Genomic DNA, 20,791 nt, shown 5'->3' on the forward strand with positions numbered 1-20,791 from the left:
TAAAATAGATCTAGAGAGAGATTAGGTAAACCATGATTTGGCCACAGAATGTTAGGCCTGGAGAGGGGATTAAAGAATTTTAACAAATAAGGTAATTGAGGCTTGAAATGATAATAGAGTTGATATATATTATATATAATCTATAATAGAATGATATAGGTTATATATAATCTATAATCAAGATCTAAGCAGGACAAAATCAAGAGAGTGAAACTCATACAATTTTTCCAAGGTTCTTAGCTTCCTGTGTGTAAGGAATTAATTCTTAAATGAGGCTTTATTTTGGTTTCTGATTTGATATGATATAATCTATCATGAGTGAAGTTTATTTTATGATGAGCTTCATGTAACCTTTTAAATCATGGGCATCATAAACCCCAGGAGAAAGCAAGTAATAATTTGTGCATGAAACAATAAGATTCCCATCTCCTCACAATCTTATGGGCAGAGACTGAAAGGTGTGCCAGGGATTGCCCATGAAAACTAGAGAATGTGTCTGAAAATATTTCCAGCGTGAGTGTAGCTATGATTACCCTGAAAGATAACTGGAGGATCATGGGGGAACATTTAACTAGGCCATTGGTTACAGGTTGTCTACCAGATGGTGCATCATTTGTCTTTCTTGTGCAGGATTTCTTGTGCATGTTCACCTGATTTTATTTAGTTATTGCATTGATTTATGGTTTATGTTAAATAAGACGTTGCTGAAATATGTCAGTTCTCTCATACTCTGGAATTGGAAAATGTGGGTTATTGTAAGTATTGATTAAGTGTCAGTTGAATAAATAAATGCACTCACATAGTTACATTTCTATCTGCATAAGTACTGACATAAAATAAAGTAAAAATATAAAATAAATACTGAAGAGACTAAAAACAAAGAATGTATCTTTTTAAAAAATGAATGAAAAACAGGTCTCCTGAGGAGAACAAATAGAAAAGTCCCTAGCATAGTAGGCAGGTTCTAGTTAGACACAAGATAACGGGTTCAGAACAAAATTTGACTACATTTTATTTTCCCATTTCCACATGTTGACAAAATTTTGAGATTACCTATTTCAATTCCTTTTATAATTGAAATAAGATTTCAGTAGTACTAACATTATAAGTCACCAAATGGAAAAAATTATCAACATTTTACATATTAATTCATTTCCTCTCTCATCAACTCTGTAAATTTAGTCCTTGAATTGTCCATGTTTTATAGATGAAGAAAATGAGATTTAGCAGAAATAATTTCCTCAATATCACATGCCATGTAATGTCCTCCGGGGTTTGCTATACATCTTTAGCTAAGTCAGTTCTGATGTGTTATGTTTCTTTCCTACTTATGGATTTTTTTAACTCCATTTTTGGATAATGATCTTTGTCCTACAAACTTACTAAATTTTTAAAATTTAATAGTCTTTTGTAAATTCCATGGCATTTTGCTTATATTTGTATATCATATGCAGATGATAAGCGGTATCATATGCAAGTATGTTTCTATTTTTCAGCTCTCAACCTGAATGATTTTATTCCTGTACTTTTCTAATTGCAATGGCTAGAACTTCTAGTACAATGCTAAATAGAAGCAGTGAGGTCAAATGTTCTTTATTTGTACTTTTTCACTGTTAAATATGATGTTAACCGTGTGGCTTTATAGCTTTTTTTTAAATCAGGTGGAAGACTTTTCATTTTACTCCTTCTGTTTTATATGTTTTATCATCATGGAAGTGTTGTGTCTTCTAAAATGTTTTTCTCCATTTATTGAAATAGTTGTGTGATTTTATCCATTATTTTGCTTACACAGTGTATTGCATTGATTTGAGTATTGAACAGATGTTTTATTCCTAGGATAATCTTTCTTGGCCATAGCATATAATCTCAATGTATGTTAATGGAGTTAATATCCTAGTATTTAGTTGAGAAATTTTGAAGACATACTCTTAAAGAAAATTAGTATTTAGTTTTCTTGTATTTGTCTGATTTCATCGTGGGGCAATTACCACCTCCATGAGTTCATACGTAGTTTCTGCTCCTCTATTTTCTAAACAAATTCTTAGTATTGATGTTATTCTTTAATATTTGGTAGAATTTGTATGTGGAGTAAAATGGTTCTAGGACTTTATGGGAATTTTTGATTACTAACAATAATTCATTGTGGGTCTAGTCTGACTTTCTATTTCTTCTTTAGTCAATTTTATCAATGTATGTTTCCAGAAATTTTTTAAGTTAATCTTAGTTTTATAACTGGTTTACCTGAAACTGATCATAGGATTATAAGAGAACTCTATTTTAGTCTCTTCTGTGTGAAATAGGTTAAATTTCCCCTTTATTCCATATTTTGGTAATTTGAATCTTCTTTTTCTCTGTGTTAATCAGAATAAAAGTCTGACAGTTTTCTTGATTGTTATAATAGTCTAACCTTTGTTTTGATTGGTTTGCACTTATGCTGTTTTCCGTTTTGTGATTCATTGGTTCCATCTACTCGAACTTTCTTTGTTCGTTGGTGCTGAGAATGATCTTATTATTCAATTTTTTCTTTTCTTCACTTTTTCAAGACAAGACCATTACAACCCATCTAGCTTTATACTCACCAAGAACACAGGTCTTGTCTTAAAGTAGAAGTCTGAGATTTTTGATTTGAGATCTTTTTAATATGGGCTATTTTTCACCAAACTTTTCTCTTAGTATAACTTTAATTGAATATCTACATGTTGCTATGTTGTATTTTCATGTTTTGGTCATTTCAGAAAATTTTATTATGTTCCTTGTAATTTCTTTTCTATCTCATTGAGTGCTAAGAAATATGTTGATTTCCATATGTTTGTGAATTTCCTGAATTTCCAAGTTAATTTCTTTATAGTTGTAGATCAAGCTTTGCTTGTGTTTAATATTTAAAATTTGTGAACTCATATTTTGTGATGGTCTATCATGAAGAATGTGCTATTAGAAATTGAAAAACTGTATCTCCTGCTGTTTTTGAGTAGAATGCTCTGTTAGGCGTAGTTTTTGCTTAGTTAAAAATTATATTGATTTGGAGGGCATATGGCATGGCTCATGTGTGGTGGTCAGAGGAAAACTTTTGAGAGTCTGTTCTTTCCTACCATGTAGGTCCTAAGGATTGAACTCAGGTCATTAGATTAATTGAAAGGTATTACCCACCAAACCATCTCCCTGGACCTGTAGTTGGTTTTTAGGTCTTGGTGGTATATTAGGCATTTTTTCCATTGTTGTAATGAATACTCAATGACAAAAGAGTTTTGTTTTGACTTGGCATTTGAGAGAATACAATCCATCAGGATGGAGAGGACATGACAGTGGGCACATGAAGTGGCTAGTCACAACACATCTAAAGTCAGGGAGCAGAGAAAAAAGTCTCCTGGGGCTCAACTCATTTTCTCTTTTTTGTATTATCTGAGTCTCCACCCCATGGAATGTGCCAACATGTTTAGGGTGTGTCTCTGGACACGCCTGCATAGACACACCCAAAGGTGTACCTCATTAATGATGCAGGTGTTCTCTTTAACCCTGGTCAAACTAATTCATCAAAATTAAATTGATGTAGGAGGGTCTTCTGTCTATTTGTTACTTTCATTGGTTAATTAATAAAGAAACTGCTTGGCCTGATAGGTCAGAACATAGGTGGGTGGAGTAGACAGAACAGAATGCTGGTAAGAAGGCAATGAAGCAGATGCCAGGATTTCCCTTCCCGAGATGGACGCTGGCTAGACTCATGCCAGTAAGCCACGACCTCAGGGTGACATACAGATTATTAGAAATGGGTTAGTCAAGATGTGAGAGTTAGCCAATAAGAGGCTAGAACTAATGGGCCAGGCAGTGTTTAAATGAATACAGTTTCTGTGTAATTATTTCAGGTAAAGCTAGCCATGAGCTGGGATCCTGGTGGGAACGTAGTCCGCTGCTCCTTTTGCAACATTAAATATTATTTGTGTCAAATTTTGTTTCATTTGTTGAGACAGGTGATCTCAGCTGTTAGCTTGATAAGATCTAGAATTACCTGGGAAGTGTGCCTTGGGCATGTCCTTAGGGAACTATCTTGAATCATTTGAGGTAGGAAGACCTGCCCACTGTAGGCAGCACTAGTCCTTTGGCTAGGATCCTGGACTGTAAAAATGGAAAAGTGGAGTGAACACAAACATTCATTGTTCTCTGCTTCCTAGATGTAAATGCCATGTGACCAGCTACTTCAAGCTCCAGGACCTCCTGCTGGGACTGACTATACCCTTGAACTGTGCAACAGAATAAATACTTTATCCCTAAGTTGCTTTGGCCATAATGTTTTATCACAGTCACAACAAAGTAACTAAGACATTTATTTTGAGGTACTATATTTCGGTACATATATGTTTAAATTGTTGTGTTTTCCCAATAGATTTTCTCTTTTATCATCTATGATGGCCTCTTTAATGGTGTTTTAATGATCTTTAAAATTAATTTGTGGTTGACTTTGCTATTCCCCAAACTCTCTTTTGATTACTGTCTATATGGTACACCTTTTTTCATTCACCAACTTTCAACAATATGTCTTTGAGTAATTAGAAATCCATGTTCATGCATATATAAATTTTAAAAGTAGAATTTGAGTTATTATGTAACACAAATGAGAAGGAAGGGCTATAATAACGTATACTGTATAAGATTCATAAAGATTGATGGTTAATCTTGATAACTATAGAAAATAACCACCCAGTGGAAAGTTCTTTTGTGGTACTGGAGATAGAACCTAAGGCCTTGAGCTGCTAAAACTGTGCTCTACAGCAGTCACGCTCAGTCTATGGGGGTCTGAATGAGAATGCTCCCATAGGCTCACATATTGAATACTTGGTCCCCACTTTGTGGGACTGTTTGAGAAGGATTAGGTGTGGCCTTGCTGGAGCTGGTATGTCACTGGGTATGCTTAGGGGTTTAAAAAGCCCATTGCTTTCCAAGTTAGCCCCTTGCTCCTGGATCAAGGCATAAGCTCCCAGGTAGCTCTCCAGCACCATTCCTGCCTTCTGCCACACTTCCTGCCATGATGCTCATGCACTCTCATCCTCTGAAACTGCAAGTCCCCAGGGAATCCTGTTCTTCTTCATAGAATCATTCTGGATAGAACTCTTTCTTCTTGCCTTGGTCATCATGTCTTACTGCAGCAGTAAAAACCTAAGACTTTTTTCCTTCAAAAGATCCATATTACTTGAAGGTTTGGTTCCTTCTAAATTTAATTCTAAATTAAAGTTGACCTTTGTCAATGATATTGTTCTCTGATTCCCATTTTCATACATCTTTGAATTACAATGGTGGAGGCAGAACATGGATCAAAAGTTATTACCTGAGCAAGATTCTGAGCAATTCTAAATCATATCAGGTTACAATTCAAAAGAACCTTGACAGTAAGTTAAAAAAATATTTTTAGGAGCTGGGGAGATGGCTCAGAGGTTAAGAGCACTGGCTGCTCTTCCAAAGGTCCTGAGTTCAATTCTCAGCAACCATATGGTGGCTCACAACCATCTGTAAATTGATCTGGCTCCCTCTTCTGGCCTGCAGACCGAACATTGTATAATAATAAATAAATAATTTTTTTAAAAAAAATATTTTTATCCTAAGTCACAATATACATGAAAATGACTATCAGTAACCAATATGGCTGAATGAAACTCTATCCTTACTGTAGTACCTCTAAAAGTTAACCCATGGTTTTTACTAAAACAATTCAGAATTTACAACCTAAAGTGACATCTAAGTATATACCTCATCTAATAATATGAAAAGGAAAGAATGTTCAATAGTTTATTGAATGACTTATTTTTAGTTTATTCCTGTACACTGTGATTATACTTTTAACAGTCATGCAGAGTGAAAGCATAAAACGAATCCAGTGGATTTATCTATGGTTTTGCCTTTTGATCAATATAAAAATTAAAGCTTGAATAATAATTACTTCTGGGTATGGTCATGCATGTCTTCAATTCCCTTACTCAGGAGAGAGAGATAGCAGGTGCTCCATGAGATTGAGGTCAACTAGGTCTACATAGTGAGTTCCCTGACAATCAGGGCTATGTAGAGAGACCCTGTCCCAAAAAGCAGTGATTACTAGTGCCAATAAAGAAGTGTATTAAACCTCTTGCTCCTAAAATGATTGCAAATGATTATATTTCTTTTTTTAAAGATTTATTTTTTTATTATGTATACAGCATTCTGCCAGCATGTATGCCTCTGCACACCAGAAGAGGGCACCAGATTTCATCATAGATGGTTGTGAGCCACCATATGGTTGCTGGGAATTGAACTCAGGATCTCTGGAAGAGCAGCCAGTGCTCTTAACCTCTGAGCCATCTCTCCAGCCCCTACTATATTTCTTAAAGAAAACATATTTCATTTGTACTTAACACTGTATTTAACTATAAAGAAAACACTTTAAAATTACTGTAACATATAAAACATATAGTGTTTATGCAAAATGTTTTGTTTTGTCTTTTGAGAGACAGAATCTCACATAACCCAGATGGAGCTTATGCTTGCCATGTGATGTTGGCACTCAAAGTCAGGGCATTGTGCATGCTAAACAAATGCTCTACCAACTGATCTACACCTCCAACCCACACGTTGTGATTTTACTCATCCATAAAAAAGAATGAAGCTACATCACTTGCAGGAAAATAGGTGGAACAATAGCCACACACACAAGGACAAGAGTAGAACATTTTCATTCCTCAGTGGTATTCAGGGGTTATATGAAATTAAGGGGGAGGGCTGAGGATTAGGGATGAGATTGAATGAACAAGGTACATTGTCTGCATGTGTGCAAACATCACAATAAGCCCAGCACATTGCATAATTAGAATCACTAACTAAAAATCAAGATGGAAATTATTTAGATACATTGTGAAAATGTTATGGATTCTGCATTATTTTCCAAAGTAACTATAATAAATGAGATTTAAAACTATTTCAGTCATTACTAACAGAGTGAAGATTTTACTTCCCTCTAAGTCAGAAAAAAAATACACTAAGATTGCATTGGTAAGACAGGAGACAGCTTAAGAATTAACTGATGATGGAAAAGGAAAACCACATAGAAATAAACTATAATTTCAGGGAAATATTACCTTTTACCAGAAAAATAATGACATCGCAACAGCAATTATTTTATCCTTCTCTTAATGACACCTAGGTCATTTCTGTAATTTTAACTATTCAACATATAAGTGTCTGGAATCAGACTATTGGGAATAACAGGCTTGAAGAAATTGAAATCTGTCGTCCCAGAGTCTCCAGTCAGACACACCTCATACTGGTAGCCCTGGGACAGGGTCCCTGCACCGCTAACGTCCACAAGGTGTCCAGAAAAGTGGCCTTCAGGCACAGAGCAGCCACCCAGAGAAGCGGCCCTGGCCCTCCTGCACAGCCTTACCCCAACAAAGAGCAGCACAGACAAGAGAAAGAGCGAAGACACAGACGCCAAGGCAATGACCAAATAGAGTGTGAGCACGTCATCGTCATTCACAGCGTCGCGCACCACTTCGGGTAGAGGCAAGTAGGGCTGGGAGAAGCCATCAACCACCAGCACATGCAGAGTGACACTGGCAGAGCGCGGAGGATCGCCATTGTCCTTGACCAGCAGCAGCAGCCTGTGCTTGGGCACATCGCGCTCACTCAGCAGCCTGGAGGTGCGCACCTCGCCATTGTGAGCCCACACGCTGAACAGTCCGGGCTCCGTGGCCTTCAGCAGCTGGAACGACAACCAGGCATTCTGGCCAGAGTCACGGTCCACGGCCACCACCTTGGTGACCAGGTATCCTGGCTCCGCCGCCCTAGGCAGCAGCTCTGTGTAGGGCGCAGAGGCGTTCTGCAGCGGGTAGAGCACGAAGGGCGCATTGTCGTTGGCGTCCAGCACCTGCACGCGCACCAGCGCCTGGCTACTGAGCGCAGGCGAACCTTGGTCTGTGGCGCCCACCTGGAACTCAAAGGTCTTCAGGGTCTCATAGTCCAGCGCCCTGAGCGCGAACAGCTGTCCATTGTCCGCATTGATGGAGATGAGCGAGGAGAGGTCCAGCTCTGGGTCGTGGGTGGGCAGCAGCGAGTAGGTGATGTGGGCATTGGAGCCTGAGTCTGAGTCTGTGGCGCTGATGGTGCCTATGTGCAGGGCGGGGCTGTTGTTCTCTTGGACAAGCAGGGTGTAGGAGCTTTGTGTGAAGGTGGGGGCATTGTCATTGACATCAGACACCTGCACTGTTATGGTGTGCTGGGTTGTGAGCCTGGGTGTGCCCAGGTCGGTGACTGTGATGGTGATGTTGTACTCAGCTCTGCTCTCTCTGTCCAGTGGCCCCTCTGTCACTAAAGTGTAATAGTTTTCGAATGTGGACTTCAAAAGAAATGGAAATTCGTTCGGAATAGAACACACCATCCTTCCATTGTCCCCAGAATCTAAATCAAAAATACTGAACACAGCAACCACAGTCTCCGGCAAGTTTTCTGGGATAGGGTTTGTGAGTGTGGAGATGGTCAACTCTGGCGCATTGTCATTTACATCCAAGACCTGCACAGCTACAGTGCACTTGCTGGAAAGGCCTCCTCCATCAGTGGCTGCAATTTCTATGTTATACTGGTTAGTTACCTCGAAATCCAACTCTCTACTCAGACGAATTTCTCCTGTGACTGCGTCTATTACAAATGGTTGAGAAACTTCACCACCTTGAAACAGAGAGTAGGCTACATTCCCATGTATTCCAGCATCTAAATCTCTGGCAGAGACCATGACAACTAAGGCACCAAGAGGGCTGTTCTCAGGGACTTGAACCTCATAGAGCGACTGTACAAACTGGGGAGCGTTATCATTGATGTCCAAGACCTCAACGCGAACTGTGGTGGTCCCAGACCTGGGCGGAGACCCACCATCCACAGCAATGAGGGTTAAAGTGAGCTCAGGCTGCTCCTCCCTGTCCAGGGCTCTGTCCAGCACCAGCTCTGGGTATTTCCTGCCATCAGCGCGACTGTGAGTAACGACATGGAAGTGGAGGTTGGGGCTGACTGTGTAGTTCTGAACAGCATTGCTGCCTATGTCAGGGTCCTGAGCCGCCTTCAGAGGAAACACAGTCCCTGACTGGATGTTCTCTGGGATCTTTAGGAGCATTTCCCTGTGCGGGAACTCTGGAGAATGGTCATTTATGTCTGTGAGCTGCAGGTCAGTTTGGAAGAACTGCACAGGGTTCTTCAGTATGAGCTGGAAGTGCAGCACACAGGGTTCTGTCGCCCCACACAGCTCCTCACGATCTGGTTTTTCCTTCATGAGTAAATTCCCTGTCTCTGCATCCAGCTGCAAGAGCTCTTTGTTTCCTCTATGATGGATTCGCGCCCCTCTAGTGGCCAGGTCCCTCACCTTCAGACCCAGATCTTTAGCTAGGTTAGCCAGCAAATAGCCACTCTCCGTTTCTTCTGGCATGGAGTATCTAATTGCCTCAGAGCCAGCCTCCCCCAAAAGCAACAATATAGTAAGAAAAACGACTTGCCTTTGCCGTGGCGTTTTTGCTCGCGCTGTCTCCATTGTTCACACTGGATCCAGAAGGGGCAGAGCTTTTTAATTTGTTTGAATCCACTCTCGCGTTTTGAGGGAATAATAGAACTAAATTTTACTCAGACTTGCTATTGGAGCTATGCCTTCTCTGAAGATTTCGCTCCCAGATACAGCCTGAATGCCACCTTCTTTTAGGAAGCAATCTTAGTTCTGATGCCCAGTAATGGCTTCCAGGGCATCTGCAGAGCCCTTTATTCACACACTTAGCCTGCAGCGCCACCAAGCGTTCATATTCACAATTGCATGTGCCTTTTTCGTTGTCTTCCATTCCTTCCTTGCTTGTTAAAAATCTACTTATTTCGCTTTTTATTTTGATTTAAGAGCTTCAAAGTGTAGAGACCTGCCTGATCCCGGTGGAAAAAAAATACTAACAGTAATCTTTTGGGAGATCCACTTCCGAAAAATATACAAGTGTTTCTAAGTTATTGAGAGCGTTACCTTAAATTCAACTAACTCTTGATATTTCAAAAATTATAATACTAATTTTGTGACTTTAAATCATAAACATGCTCTGTACTAAAACATGAATGTATCTAACAAACAAATACATTCAACTTGCTCAACTGTCAGTAACTGATGGATGCTGTTGGCCTGGCATGAACGCTTAAAACAAGTTTGTGAATTAAGACAAAAGCATGAATGCTTTTCTCTGCTTGTTACAGTAAAGAGGGTGGAAGGAAGCTGTTTTTGAAGTTGGGTTTCCAGTGTAAACAACATGAAAAATGACTTTAAAGAACTCTGAAGTAGCAGAGTTCGTGGTAAGTTCTGTGTGCATTGTACAAAGCTGGTGGTCGGACCATCATGGGCTTATCTCTCTCTGTTGATCATTTTTGGTTCCCAGCCCCATTCTTCTTTCAGAAGACTTATTTGCTAGTTTGTTCTTGTTTGTTTGAGACAGGCTTTTTCTCTGTAGCCCCAGCTGTCCGGGAAGTCACTATGTAGACCAGGCCATTCTCAAACTCAGAAAGATCCTCCAGTCTTTGATGCCGAGTGCTGGTAGTAAAGACATGAATCCTGCACCCAGCCAGAAGATCTCTTACGGTGCCAGAACTAGAACTAGTCATGAGCCTGATTGCTGAGAGAATAACAGTACAACTAGGAGAACCATCTGGGCTCTAGGACCCTGACTTCTGTAGGATGGGAGAGTACAACTTTAACTGAGGGCAGTGGTTTGTTGCCAGGATCGCATCTGGGAAGTCCACGTCCCCATCTTCTTGTCCCATGTGCACTGGTACACGTACAATAGCAGCTTCTCCGAGGGCTGGTCTATTTCAATACTTTGACTTTAGACATTCTGCCAGTTTTCTTGTATTATTTTTGGCCTGATCTGACCCACCAGAAACTGGAATTCATTCTGATGCCTTTTACAACATGTACTGTGAATTTTACATATTTCTGTTTCTGCTTGTTCCTTTGTAAAGTCATGACACTAACATTGTGTCTCCTTGATTTAAGGCACACTCTGGCCTTCTCTGTGTTCTTAATTTCTTGCATGTTTTCAGCTGCTGATTTGGGGTGCAAAGCATCATATTGGGCATTGTACATGTGTGCAAATTCTTGGTGCTTTTGAACAAGCTGCTGTTCATTTCTTTGAAAAGATAATCCTTACCGGTTTAGCTTTTTCTTTAACTCACAGTCAGAGAGCAGGTTTTGCACAGTGTGGGTCAGCAGCTTCCTTTTATGTGCAGAACTTCTAAGATTCTTTTCTTGACTTGATAAGCTGTTGTCTAAATGCTTATGAATGAGACTTTCAGAAATGTTGACCCGCACAAACGGGACCAGCCACTGTCGTGTCCAGATCCAGAGTAGATAGAAGGGAGACACAGGACAGTTAGCATCTAAGGAACCAGGAGTCATCTTTCCTACAAAACGAGTTTCTTTAGTCTCTGCAGTGATGCTTGGCCTTGTTTAAGAGTTGAATGCCTTGTCACTTTATTTTCCCAGCAACTCTGATGAAGACTTCTGGTAAAAGAACTCGTCCACTACCCTGCTCCCTTGTTTGATAGGAAGGATGTGTGAGGACTTCAGCAGCTCTGATTTGCATTATTGTTTTTATGAATTTCGAAAAAACTATTATTCTTACCTTGTATAACCAAAGCCAAACGATGTGTGTCCATATTTATCTTTCCTGTTACTGTTCGCTTCTCAACAGAATTCTGTAGTCTCTTAGGCTTGTTTCTTTCTGTCTAATGAATTACACAAAAAGTATTTTTTTTTTGGCAATGATTGGAATGTGATGAATTCTCTGTCAGAAAACGTTGTTTTTGAAAGGTATGATGGTAATACAATTCTACTTTTTAAATAACTTGCAAGACTTCGGAGATACTGTCTTTAGTTTTATGATTTACTTTTTAAAATCAGCTGTCCCTCTAGTAGAGTCTCTTTTAAAATAATTTTATCATATTCGTGTGGGTGCTTTAAGAATTTATTTTTTCCTGTTCAATTTGGTATTGATTACTTTCTTGTGCTACACCTGGCTGTTCTTTGTCTTTTAATTTTGACTGAGTTTCACTAAGTGGAAGACTTTTACCAGTTTAGTAATTGTTGCCTTTATTTCTTTCTTAGTCTCTCACCCCTCCTAGGATTACAGTTGGATGCACAGAAAAGAACTTCATTATATCCCAAATGTTACTAATACTCTTTTCTATATTTAAATTATATTTTCTTTGTGTTTACTTTTTGATACAGGGTTTCTCTGTGTATCTTTAAGTATCCTGGTATTTGCTCTGTAGACCAGGCTGGCATCAAACACGCAGAGATCTGCCTGCCTCTGCCTCCCTGAGTGCTGGGATTGTGTTTCTATTTGGATGTTTCAACTGGAGTCATCTTGCATCCACTTTTTCTGCATTTCTTTATAACTATGGCATTAAACAATTTAGTTCTATGTCATGCTTTTTCTCAGTTTTAAAATTTACAGTTTAAGATTTTCATTTGATAGTAAAATTTCCTATTATCTGTTTCATACACTGTTTCTTACTTTAACACATTAGCTATATGTTAAAAATACTGTGCATTCATTTCTAATATCTGGATTTTTTAGACCATATATTTTATTGCTGTTTTTGTTTATAGAATTTAGTTATGTTGGGGCTGGAGAGATGGCTCAGAGGTGAAGAGCATTGCCTGCTCTTCCAAAGGTCCTCAGTTCAATTCCCAGCAACCACATAGTGGCTCACAACCATCTGTAATGAGGACACACAGACAGAATATTGTATACATAATAAATAAATAAATATCTTTTAAAAAGAATTTAGTTATGTTTATGTGTGCCTTGAAATTCCTATGGGACTTTAGGTAACTAGGTAAAAGCCATCTTGTATCGTGGTTCTATTACCTTCCTCTAGGAGGAGGTCACCTTTTGCTATCAGTTTGATAGAGTGCTATCTATCCACTCTAATGCAAACAGGCACTGTCCTTGTTTGAGGTTCTTTGCAGGCCTAATAAGCACCCAACTCTACAACATTTACAGTTGAGAATTTCTTACAGTCTTCATATCCCCTTCTTATGGAAGGCTAAAAGCTGTTTAGCAAATAAAACTTCACTTGTTTTTGACTGATTTTCTACTTGGGTTCTTTTACTCTGGGTTTAAGTGTCATGAATGGGGAAACTAAATCAAAGCTTGTATCTTCCAGGCTGTAAAAGTTTGTTGATTTGCTTTGTCCCTATCAAGAGCTTGTTGCCTGTTTTCAGACTTAGAAAATTTCTCTGGAGCAAAACAGACTGGTCAACTTAGCTGTCCAAAGACCTTTCTTCTCAGAAATCTTAGCCCATCCAATTCTTGCAATATCTCTGTCTTTCTGTTATTTTAAATGGATAATTTCTGACTTTTAATCTGTAAGTATAATTGCTTTATGTTGTCAGATAATCTAACATAGAAGGTTAATTCTACAGATATAAACACAATTTTAGCCTGACACTAATAATGTAATATATTATATTTATAATGTTATTATATTAATTAACTATAATATATAATTTTGATTGTGCAAAGAACAAATCTTAAAGTGATATAAGCTTTGATGCCTTCAGTAAAATTTCTGCTCTAGAACAACACATGTTAAACTCATTCCATATCTAAAACAGCAGCAATAAATAGCAAGGGATGCACACGTAACAGAAGCCCCCGAGAAAAGGACATGTTAACATATGTACCATTAGCAAGACACCTGGCCTCTGTTCTCCACTTTTGTTCAGTAACAGCAAAATGACCTTGTTCCTTACATTGTGTGTAAGCTGTTTGGGTCATGTTTACTACTACATGGCAGCAAGTGAAATTCAAATTTCTGATTCATTTTATACATTGGTGGTGATCCACAGTTGGTCCAGAATGTTCCACACTTTTTGAATACACAGAGGGATTGGAGAGGCATGTTCCTTGGTGTTTATTTGCCCATCTTCATCTACATGATTATGCAAAATGGACGTGGGTAGCTAAGTTAAAGTGGGCTTGAATTGTCATGATGTTCAAGCATGACTATGGAAGTTTTGTTTAGACTTGTTAATGGTCATCCCAAATCCATTTGATTTCTGTAGCTGATACCAATGGCAAAGTCATTAATGCTGTCTACTATACTTATGCCATATATTTGTGTTTGATTCTGTTCTGAGTTTTATCTCTTTCATAATTCACTTTTAAAGTTTGATAAAGACTAAAAACTTAACTTCCTTTTCTGATACATTCTTAGAGGTAAAAGTAATTCCCAGAATTGTACAGGTCCTAAAACTCCAGAAGTATAATATACTGGCTTTTAAGAATAAATCCAGGAGTATAATATACTGGATTTTAAAATAAATGTTAAGTTATAAGGAAAGTTTTTAAACAACTCATTTTTTTCTGAGAAGGTTCAATGACATTTCCTATTGAGTACAGCATAAATTTACTTACAAATGGCACCATAACTTCACTAGGCTTACTGAACATTACAGCAAACCATTACCATTCAGACAAATGCAATATTTTTCCAGTGTATTATATATATTTTATACAAATAAAACTTTCCTTACTCTAAAATCAAAGCTAATCTATAATAACTGAAGGCTACATTAGGCAACGAAAGTAAAGTTAAACACACAAAAAAATTTAAAACTTACCATTCCTATCAAACATTATAAAATCAAATATCTGTAGTCAGCATTAAACTTGAGAGTCAAAATTCAGAGGAAAGGTCCTCTTTTTAAAGGTAGGGAAAACTAGAGACCCCAAGAAAATACAATCTGTTCATTATACTGGGACTTCTATCTATGGTGGTAAGGGAAGGAAGGGGACAGAGAATGTCAATGCCTTCAAGAACCCTCAGTTACCTTAGAGGAAGTTGGTTCATAATTTAGATTCTGAGATTAAATTTTTAGGGGATTGCATCAAACCAGTGATTAGCAGACTGGCTTCATAAAGAAAGAGTAGCAAGCATATGATATTTTCTCCTTAATTTTTATTGTATAGTAATTATTTGAGACGTTTAATTCTAGTGCTCAGGGCATGCTTGTGAATAAGCACACATAACAATCTCTAGGATACACGGTGCTCACAACAGGACACGGCACAACTTCCATGCACTGATGTTGTAATGAAATGTGTGTTTACATATTATTCAGGAGAAAGAGTTGTTCTAAATTTTACAGCTATGCAGATTGCTTAACCCCAAAAGGTCAAGACCTCATAAAGAATTACAATGTAGCCTAAAAGAACATAAAGTTATATGGTGAAAATAGGGGCCACAAACACACACAACTTTAATTTTTCTTCAGTGAATTGAAAAGTTCCAGAAAGTCATAAAGACTTTAGTTTCATTAGCTGTTATGACAATAAGCACCGAGATATTATGGAAAAAACGAATACAAAACGCACAGCTACAAAATCCCAAGTAGAACTAGTATTAATAAAAGAGTAACAAGTTTAGAGCTATTTTTTTGGGATACCATAGGTTGAATTACTGGTTTAAAGCTATTGAATAATATAACTTCTTAAAAGAACAGTTACAACAAGTTTAACGCAACTGAGCGATGATGAACTATTTACAACACTTAGCTGACTACAAAGCTACTTCTGCAGTGGGGATTTTCCTTAACTTCTCTCTCACAATCTTCCATAAACAGGTTTGGTATCACCGGATTCAGGAATTTGAACTCACCAGTCCCAGAGTCTCCGGTCAGATGCACCTCATACTGGTAGCTCTGGGACAGGGTTCCCGCGCCGCTGAGATCCACCAAGTGAGAAGGAAAGTGTCCTTCAGGCACAGAGCAGCCACCCAGAGAGGCTGCCCTGGCTCTCCTGCAGAGCCTCAACCCCACAAACAGAAGCACAGACAAGAGGAAGAGCAAAGACACAGACGCCAAGGCAATGACCAAATAGAGTGTGAGCACGTCATCGTCACGCGCAGCGTCGCGCACCACTTCGGGTAGAGGCAGGTAGGGCTGAGAGAAGCCATCAACCACCAACACTTGCAGAGTGACACTTGCTGAGCGCTGAGGATCGCCATTGTCCTTGACCAGCAGCAGCAGCCTGTGCTTGGGCGCATCGCGCTCACTCAGCAGCCTGGAGGTGCGCACTTCGCCATTGTGAGCCCACAGGCTGAACAACCCTGGCTCCGTGGCCTTCAGCAGCTGGAATGACAGCCAGGAGTTCTGGCCAGAATCGCGATCCACTGCCACCACCTTGGTGACCAGGTAGCCAGGCTCCGCCGCCCTGGGCAGCAGCTCTGTGCAGGGCGCAGAGGCGTTCTGCAGCGGGTAGAGCACGAAGGGGGCATTGTCGTTGGCGTCCAGCACCAGCACGCGCACCAGCGCCTGGCTACTGAGGGCAGGCGAGCCTTGGTCTGTGGCGCCCACGAGGAACTCGAAGGTCTGCAGGGTCTCATAGTCCAGCGCCCTGAGCGCGAACAGCTGCCCATTGTCGGCATTGATGGAGATGAGCGAGGAGAGGGCCAGCTGCGGGTCGAGGGTTGGCAGCATTGAGTAGGTGATGTGGGCATTGGAGCCTGAGTCTGAGTCTGTGGCACTGATGGTGCCTATGTGCAGGGCGGGACTGTTGTTCTCTTGGACAAACAGGGTGTAGGAGCTTTGTGTGAAGGCAGGGGCGTTGTCGTTGACGTCAGAGACCTGCACTGTTATGGTGTGCTGGGTTGTGAGCCTGGGTGTGCCCAGGTCGCTGACTGTGATGGTGATGTTGTATTCGGCTCTGCTCTCTCTGTCCAGTGCTCCTTCAGACACTATAGTGTAGAAGTTCTCTACAGATGGTTTCAGGATGAAGGGGAGATCGTTCTGGATGGAACAGGTTACTTTTCCATTATCTCCAGAGTCTAAATCAGCCACACTGAAAACAGCCACCACAGTCTCTGCTGAATTCTCAGGGATAGGACTGGTAACTGATGACAAAATCAGTTCTGGTGGGTTATCGTTCACATCAACTACCTGGACTATGACTGTACATTTTCCCGAAAGGCCTCCACCGTCCTTGGCTTCTATGTCAACTTCGTAAGTATTAATTGTTTCGTAATCCAAACGTTTAACTAGCTTTATCTCACCAGTAATGGGATTTAGTTGAAAAGTTTTGAGAATTTCTTCAGAAGCATGGAAAAACACATACGATATTTCACCAAAATTCCCCGTATCTAAGTCAGAAGCTGAGACCGAGATAATGACAGAGCCAACAGGGCTCTTCTCTAGAATTTGAACCTCATAGAGTGACTGTGTAAATTCTGGTGCGTTATCGTTTATGTCTAAGACCAGGATGTGGACCTGGGCAGTGCCAGACCGAGGTGGGGATCCTCCATCCAGGGCTGTGAGAGTTAAACTGAGCTCTGCCTGCTCCTCCCGATCCAGAACTCTGTCCAGCACAAGTTCTGGATACTTCCTTCCATCCCTCCGAAGACGGGTGCGAACGTGGAAATGGGACCTGGGAGAGACCGTGTAGTTCTGGAGTCCGTTTCTTCCCACGTCCGGGTCCACAGCATTTCCCAAAGGAATTACTGTCCCGGGTGGGGAACTTTCCAGGACTTTGAGCTGCATTGCATTTTCAAAAAACTCTGGGGCGTTGTCATTTACATCTATGACCTCGAGCTCATTCGTAATAAACTGCAAAGGATTGTGCAGCAGTATCTGAAAGTGCAGCACACAAGGCTCTGCGGAACCGCACAGCTCCTCCCGGTCCAATTTCTCAACCAAGAGCAAATCTCCGGTCTGATGGTTGAGCTGAAAATACTGTATGTTCCCTTTGAAAACAGCCTGAGCTCTCCTTTCATCCAGTTCTTCTACCCTGAGCCCCAGATCCTTCGCTAAATTGGCTATTAAGAAGCCTTTCTCGTTTTCCTCAGCCACAGAATAGCGCCTAGACCCGGACCCAGCCAGAGACCCACCTAGAAAAACAAAGAGAAGCAAGACTTGCCTTTGCTTAAGAAAGCTCTCCTCCCTGGCGTCCATTGTATTTCTTCAGTGTTTTTCCAAGGGCTCGTCACCAAAAGGAGCTTTCTGTTTCTCTGTGAAAAGCAAAGCCTTTTGGAGATAGCCTAACAGTTAATGTTTTCCAGAGATTTATATTTTACTGCTTAAAAGTCTGTCCAGGTCCACAAGCCCTTGTTTTATCGCACCGGATCGATCGGTTTGTCTGTGAGTATGGAGTGTACAAGGTCTTAATTCTCCTTTTTAGTCAACAGCGCCACCATGCGTTCATTTTCAGTTTTAAATTTTTAGAAAAGGTGCCGGTTTTGTTACTGGTTTATTTTAGATTTTTCAACCCCTTATCAAAATCCCCTAATCAAACCTATTTGATCCTACTGAGGGAGTTTCTTGTGACCCACAAGTTAAACAAAAACTAGGCAAGTATAATACACTAACTGGAATTAGCTATCTCTAATAAGAGTCCTCATTTACATGATTTACAAGTGTGCACATGCTTGCGTACCTACCTACAAATTTTTAAAGATTTTGTTTTAAGTGATTAAAATGCTTATCTCCCCTTTCTGTGTTTTTTTTTCAGTTTTTGGTAAGTGTGTGGGTTTCAATAATAATAGAAGAAACACTATGAAAAGTCAAGGTGATAAAATATGATAACTTACATCAGATGGCTGAAAATGTATAATTGCTTCCATATTTTCATGCTCCTGTAGTACTTAAAAATATTTACTCTTCTTTCACAGTAATTTAATAACTATTAGCTTAGCATTTATTAACTCATTACCTTGGGTGATTATTTAATTTCTAGAAGTTATACATATAATGGTAGCAAGGTACGATCTATGAATTTTGTAGTTTCACATCTAACAGAGAGCACAGATCTTAAACATGTTCAAACAATGTGAAGCATGTGACACAGGAAACACACTGACTGCACAGAACATGATGGAGAGTAATTATGAAAATTCTCCCCAAAGTCTTGGCATTTAATATGGACTGTTAAGGATGAAAAGTGTAACAGGTGATGCAGAAGAAAAGAGCCTCCAAGAGTAAAGTATTGAGAATTTAGATTAAGGACAGTGTGCCGGAGCTTAGTGTCTCAAGAGCTACAGAAATGAAGGAAGTGAAACCAAGGAGAAATTTAAGTACTTGTATTTTATCTCTGAGCAAAAGAGGAGCTATTGTAAGGTTGTAGGCAGACAAAAAAACGAAGCAATGATGATAATGTATAATCAATGTGCTCTCTGTACAAGTAGCAGGAGTGTTACACACTTGCTCATTATTGAGTTTATTCCTAATATTAGTGACACTGAACCTAATAGCAACTGTATGTCTAATGTTATGTTACTGTGCTTGATAATAACTGCAAGATAGCTTGTTGACAATAACTGAAACAGTTGCGGCCCTGGGAGGTCACTTAACCAAGATCCCACATGGATAAGGTCGCTAGCTAGAGACTTCTGATACCAAGACCGTCCTTTCTGTCCCTGATAATCTCAAATGAAATATTAACATTTCACACACTTCATAGCATGTCTAATTCAAATACACATAAACTCGTGTAAAAATTAGTAGAAGGTTGAGAAACAATAAGAATTAAATAGCGATAGCAGGTGTGTCACAAATTCAACTTCAAGAAGTGAGGAAAGTCGGGTGAGTGACTTGAGAAACGTAGGAGCATATTTAAATTATAAATGAAATACCAGAAATTCTGTATTCACTGAGGCAGTGGATAGGAGAGGAGACTTGAATTAAACATTAAGAGAGAAGCAAAGATACATTGAAAAAAAGAGTGATAACTGCACAGCACCCAAATGACGGCAGCAAAGTCAGCTTATTATTTGTATGTCAGAGGATGTAGTTCCAGCAAAGTAACTACAGCAAAATCAGGTCCTTATATTGTATGTCAGAGGATGTAGTTCCAGCAAAGTAACTACAGCAAAATCAGGTCCTTATATTGTGTGTCAGAGGATTTAGTTCCAGCAAAGTAACTACAGCAAAGTCAGATCTTTATACTGTATGTCAGAGGATTTAGTTCCAGCAAAAAAGTTTTGTTCATTAGATATCTTACCATATTTTTTAAATTATCAGTATGTCACAATTAAAGCAATTCTTTCAATCAATTAGTTAAAAATATTAAGAACCTAAAGCATCTTAGTGACTGTGCTAATCGGAAAATAGATGGAAGTTATCCATAAACACAACTCAAAATTAAATTTTTTAAAAAATTACTTTTGTGTGTGTGCTTAAGTTAGAGGAGTTTGTTTTTCTACTTCCATCATGTGGCTCAGGGGAATAAACTCAGGTTGTCAGGGCTATTGGCCATTTCATTGGCCCATCACAAGCTTTGTTTTAAAAAAAAAGCTTGAAAGGTCTATGGTACTAAAGAGAGAAAAATAACCAAAAAGAACAAGTCCATCCAGAAAATAAATAAAAATTATAATAAATTCACATTACGTTTCAATGAGTTATGCTCAATTAAATATTTAATGCCCCAGAAAATTTTTAAAAATGGAGTGTCAAGCTACATACACATTTTCTAAGTTGGTAAAAGATGAAAGCATACTCTCTTGTATATAGTTCAATTATCATAAAGTCCTCGAGTTTAAATAACTAGAAATATTAATGCAATGCCTATTTTCCCAACACTCTGGATGCGGGATGACCTGTCACAAGATCAAGACCACAATGAAATCTTGTCTCTAAAGAATCTTTAAAAAGTATTGAGTTCAGAATAAGAGTTTTGAAAGACTATTTGAATTGAAATAAAACACGAAAAATTATCATGTCTTTGAAAACTACTAGGCATGTATTTTGTAACTATGCTTTAGAATCACTATGATT

General features: G+C 39.2%; 2 protein-coding genes across 2 annotated transcripts; both read right to left on the bottom strand.

The window, feature by feature from the left end:
- Positions 1–5,774: 5,774 nt before the first annotated feature.
- On the bottom strand, positions 5,775–9,874 carry LOC146891782 (protocadherin beta-6-like). Its single transcript, XM_085699964.2, has one exon. The coding sequence runs from the start codon at positions 9,527–9,529 to the stop codon at positions 7,175–7,177; it is 2,355 nt and encodes a 784-aa protein (XP_085556090.2). The 5' UTR covers positions 9,530–9,874; the 3' UTR covers positions 5,775–7,174.
- A 5,097-nt stretch (positions 9,875–14,971) lies between these two features.
- LOC125390507 (protocadherin beta-3-like) lies at positions 14,972–20,649 on the bottom strand. Its single transcript, XM_087896125.1, has one exon. The coding sequence runs from the start codon at positions 17,972–17,974 to the stop codon at positions 15,581–15,583; it is 2,394 nt and encodes a 797-aa protein (XP_087752251.1). The 5' UTR covers positions 17,975–20,649; the 3' UTR covers positions 14,972–15,580.
- Positions 20,650–20,791: the final 142 nt, after the last annotated feature.

Source organism: Myodes glareolus, chromosome 13 (genome assembly GCF_982192425.1).
Source record: "Myodes glareolus chromosome 13, mMyoGla1.1, whole genome shotgun sequence".
In the NCBI taxonomy this organism is placed as follows: domain Eukaryota; kingdom Metazoa; phylum Chordata; class Mammalia; order Rodentia; family Cricetidae; genus Myodes; species Myodes glareolus.

Excerpts from the sequence above, each read along its gene's own strand:
- LOC146891782 (XM_085699964.2), bottom strand. The coding sequence starts at position 9,529 with ATGGAGACAGCGCGAGCAAAAACGCCACGGCAAAGGCAAGTCGTTTTT.
- LOC125390507 (XM_087896125.1), bottom strand. The coding sequence starts at position 17,974 with ATGGACGCCAGGGAGGAGAGCTTTCTTAAGCAAAGGCAAGTCTTGCTT.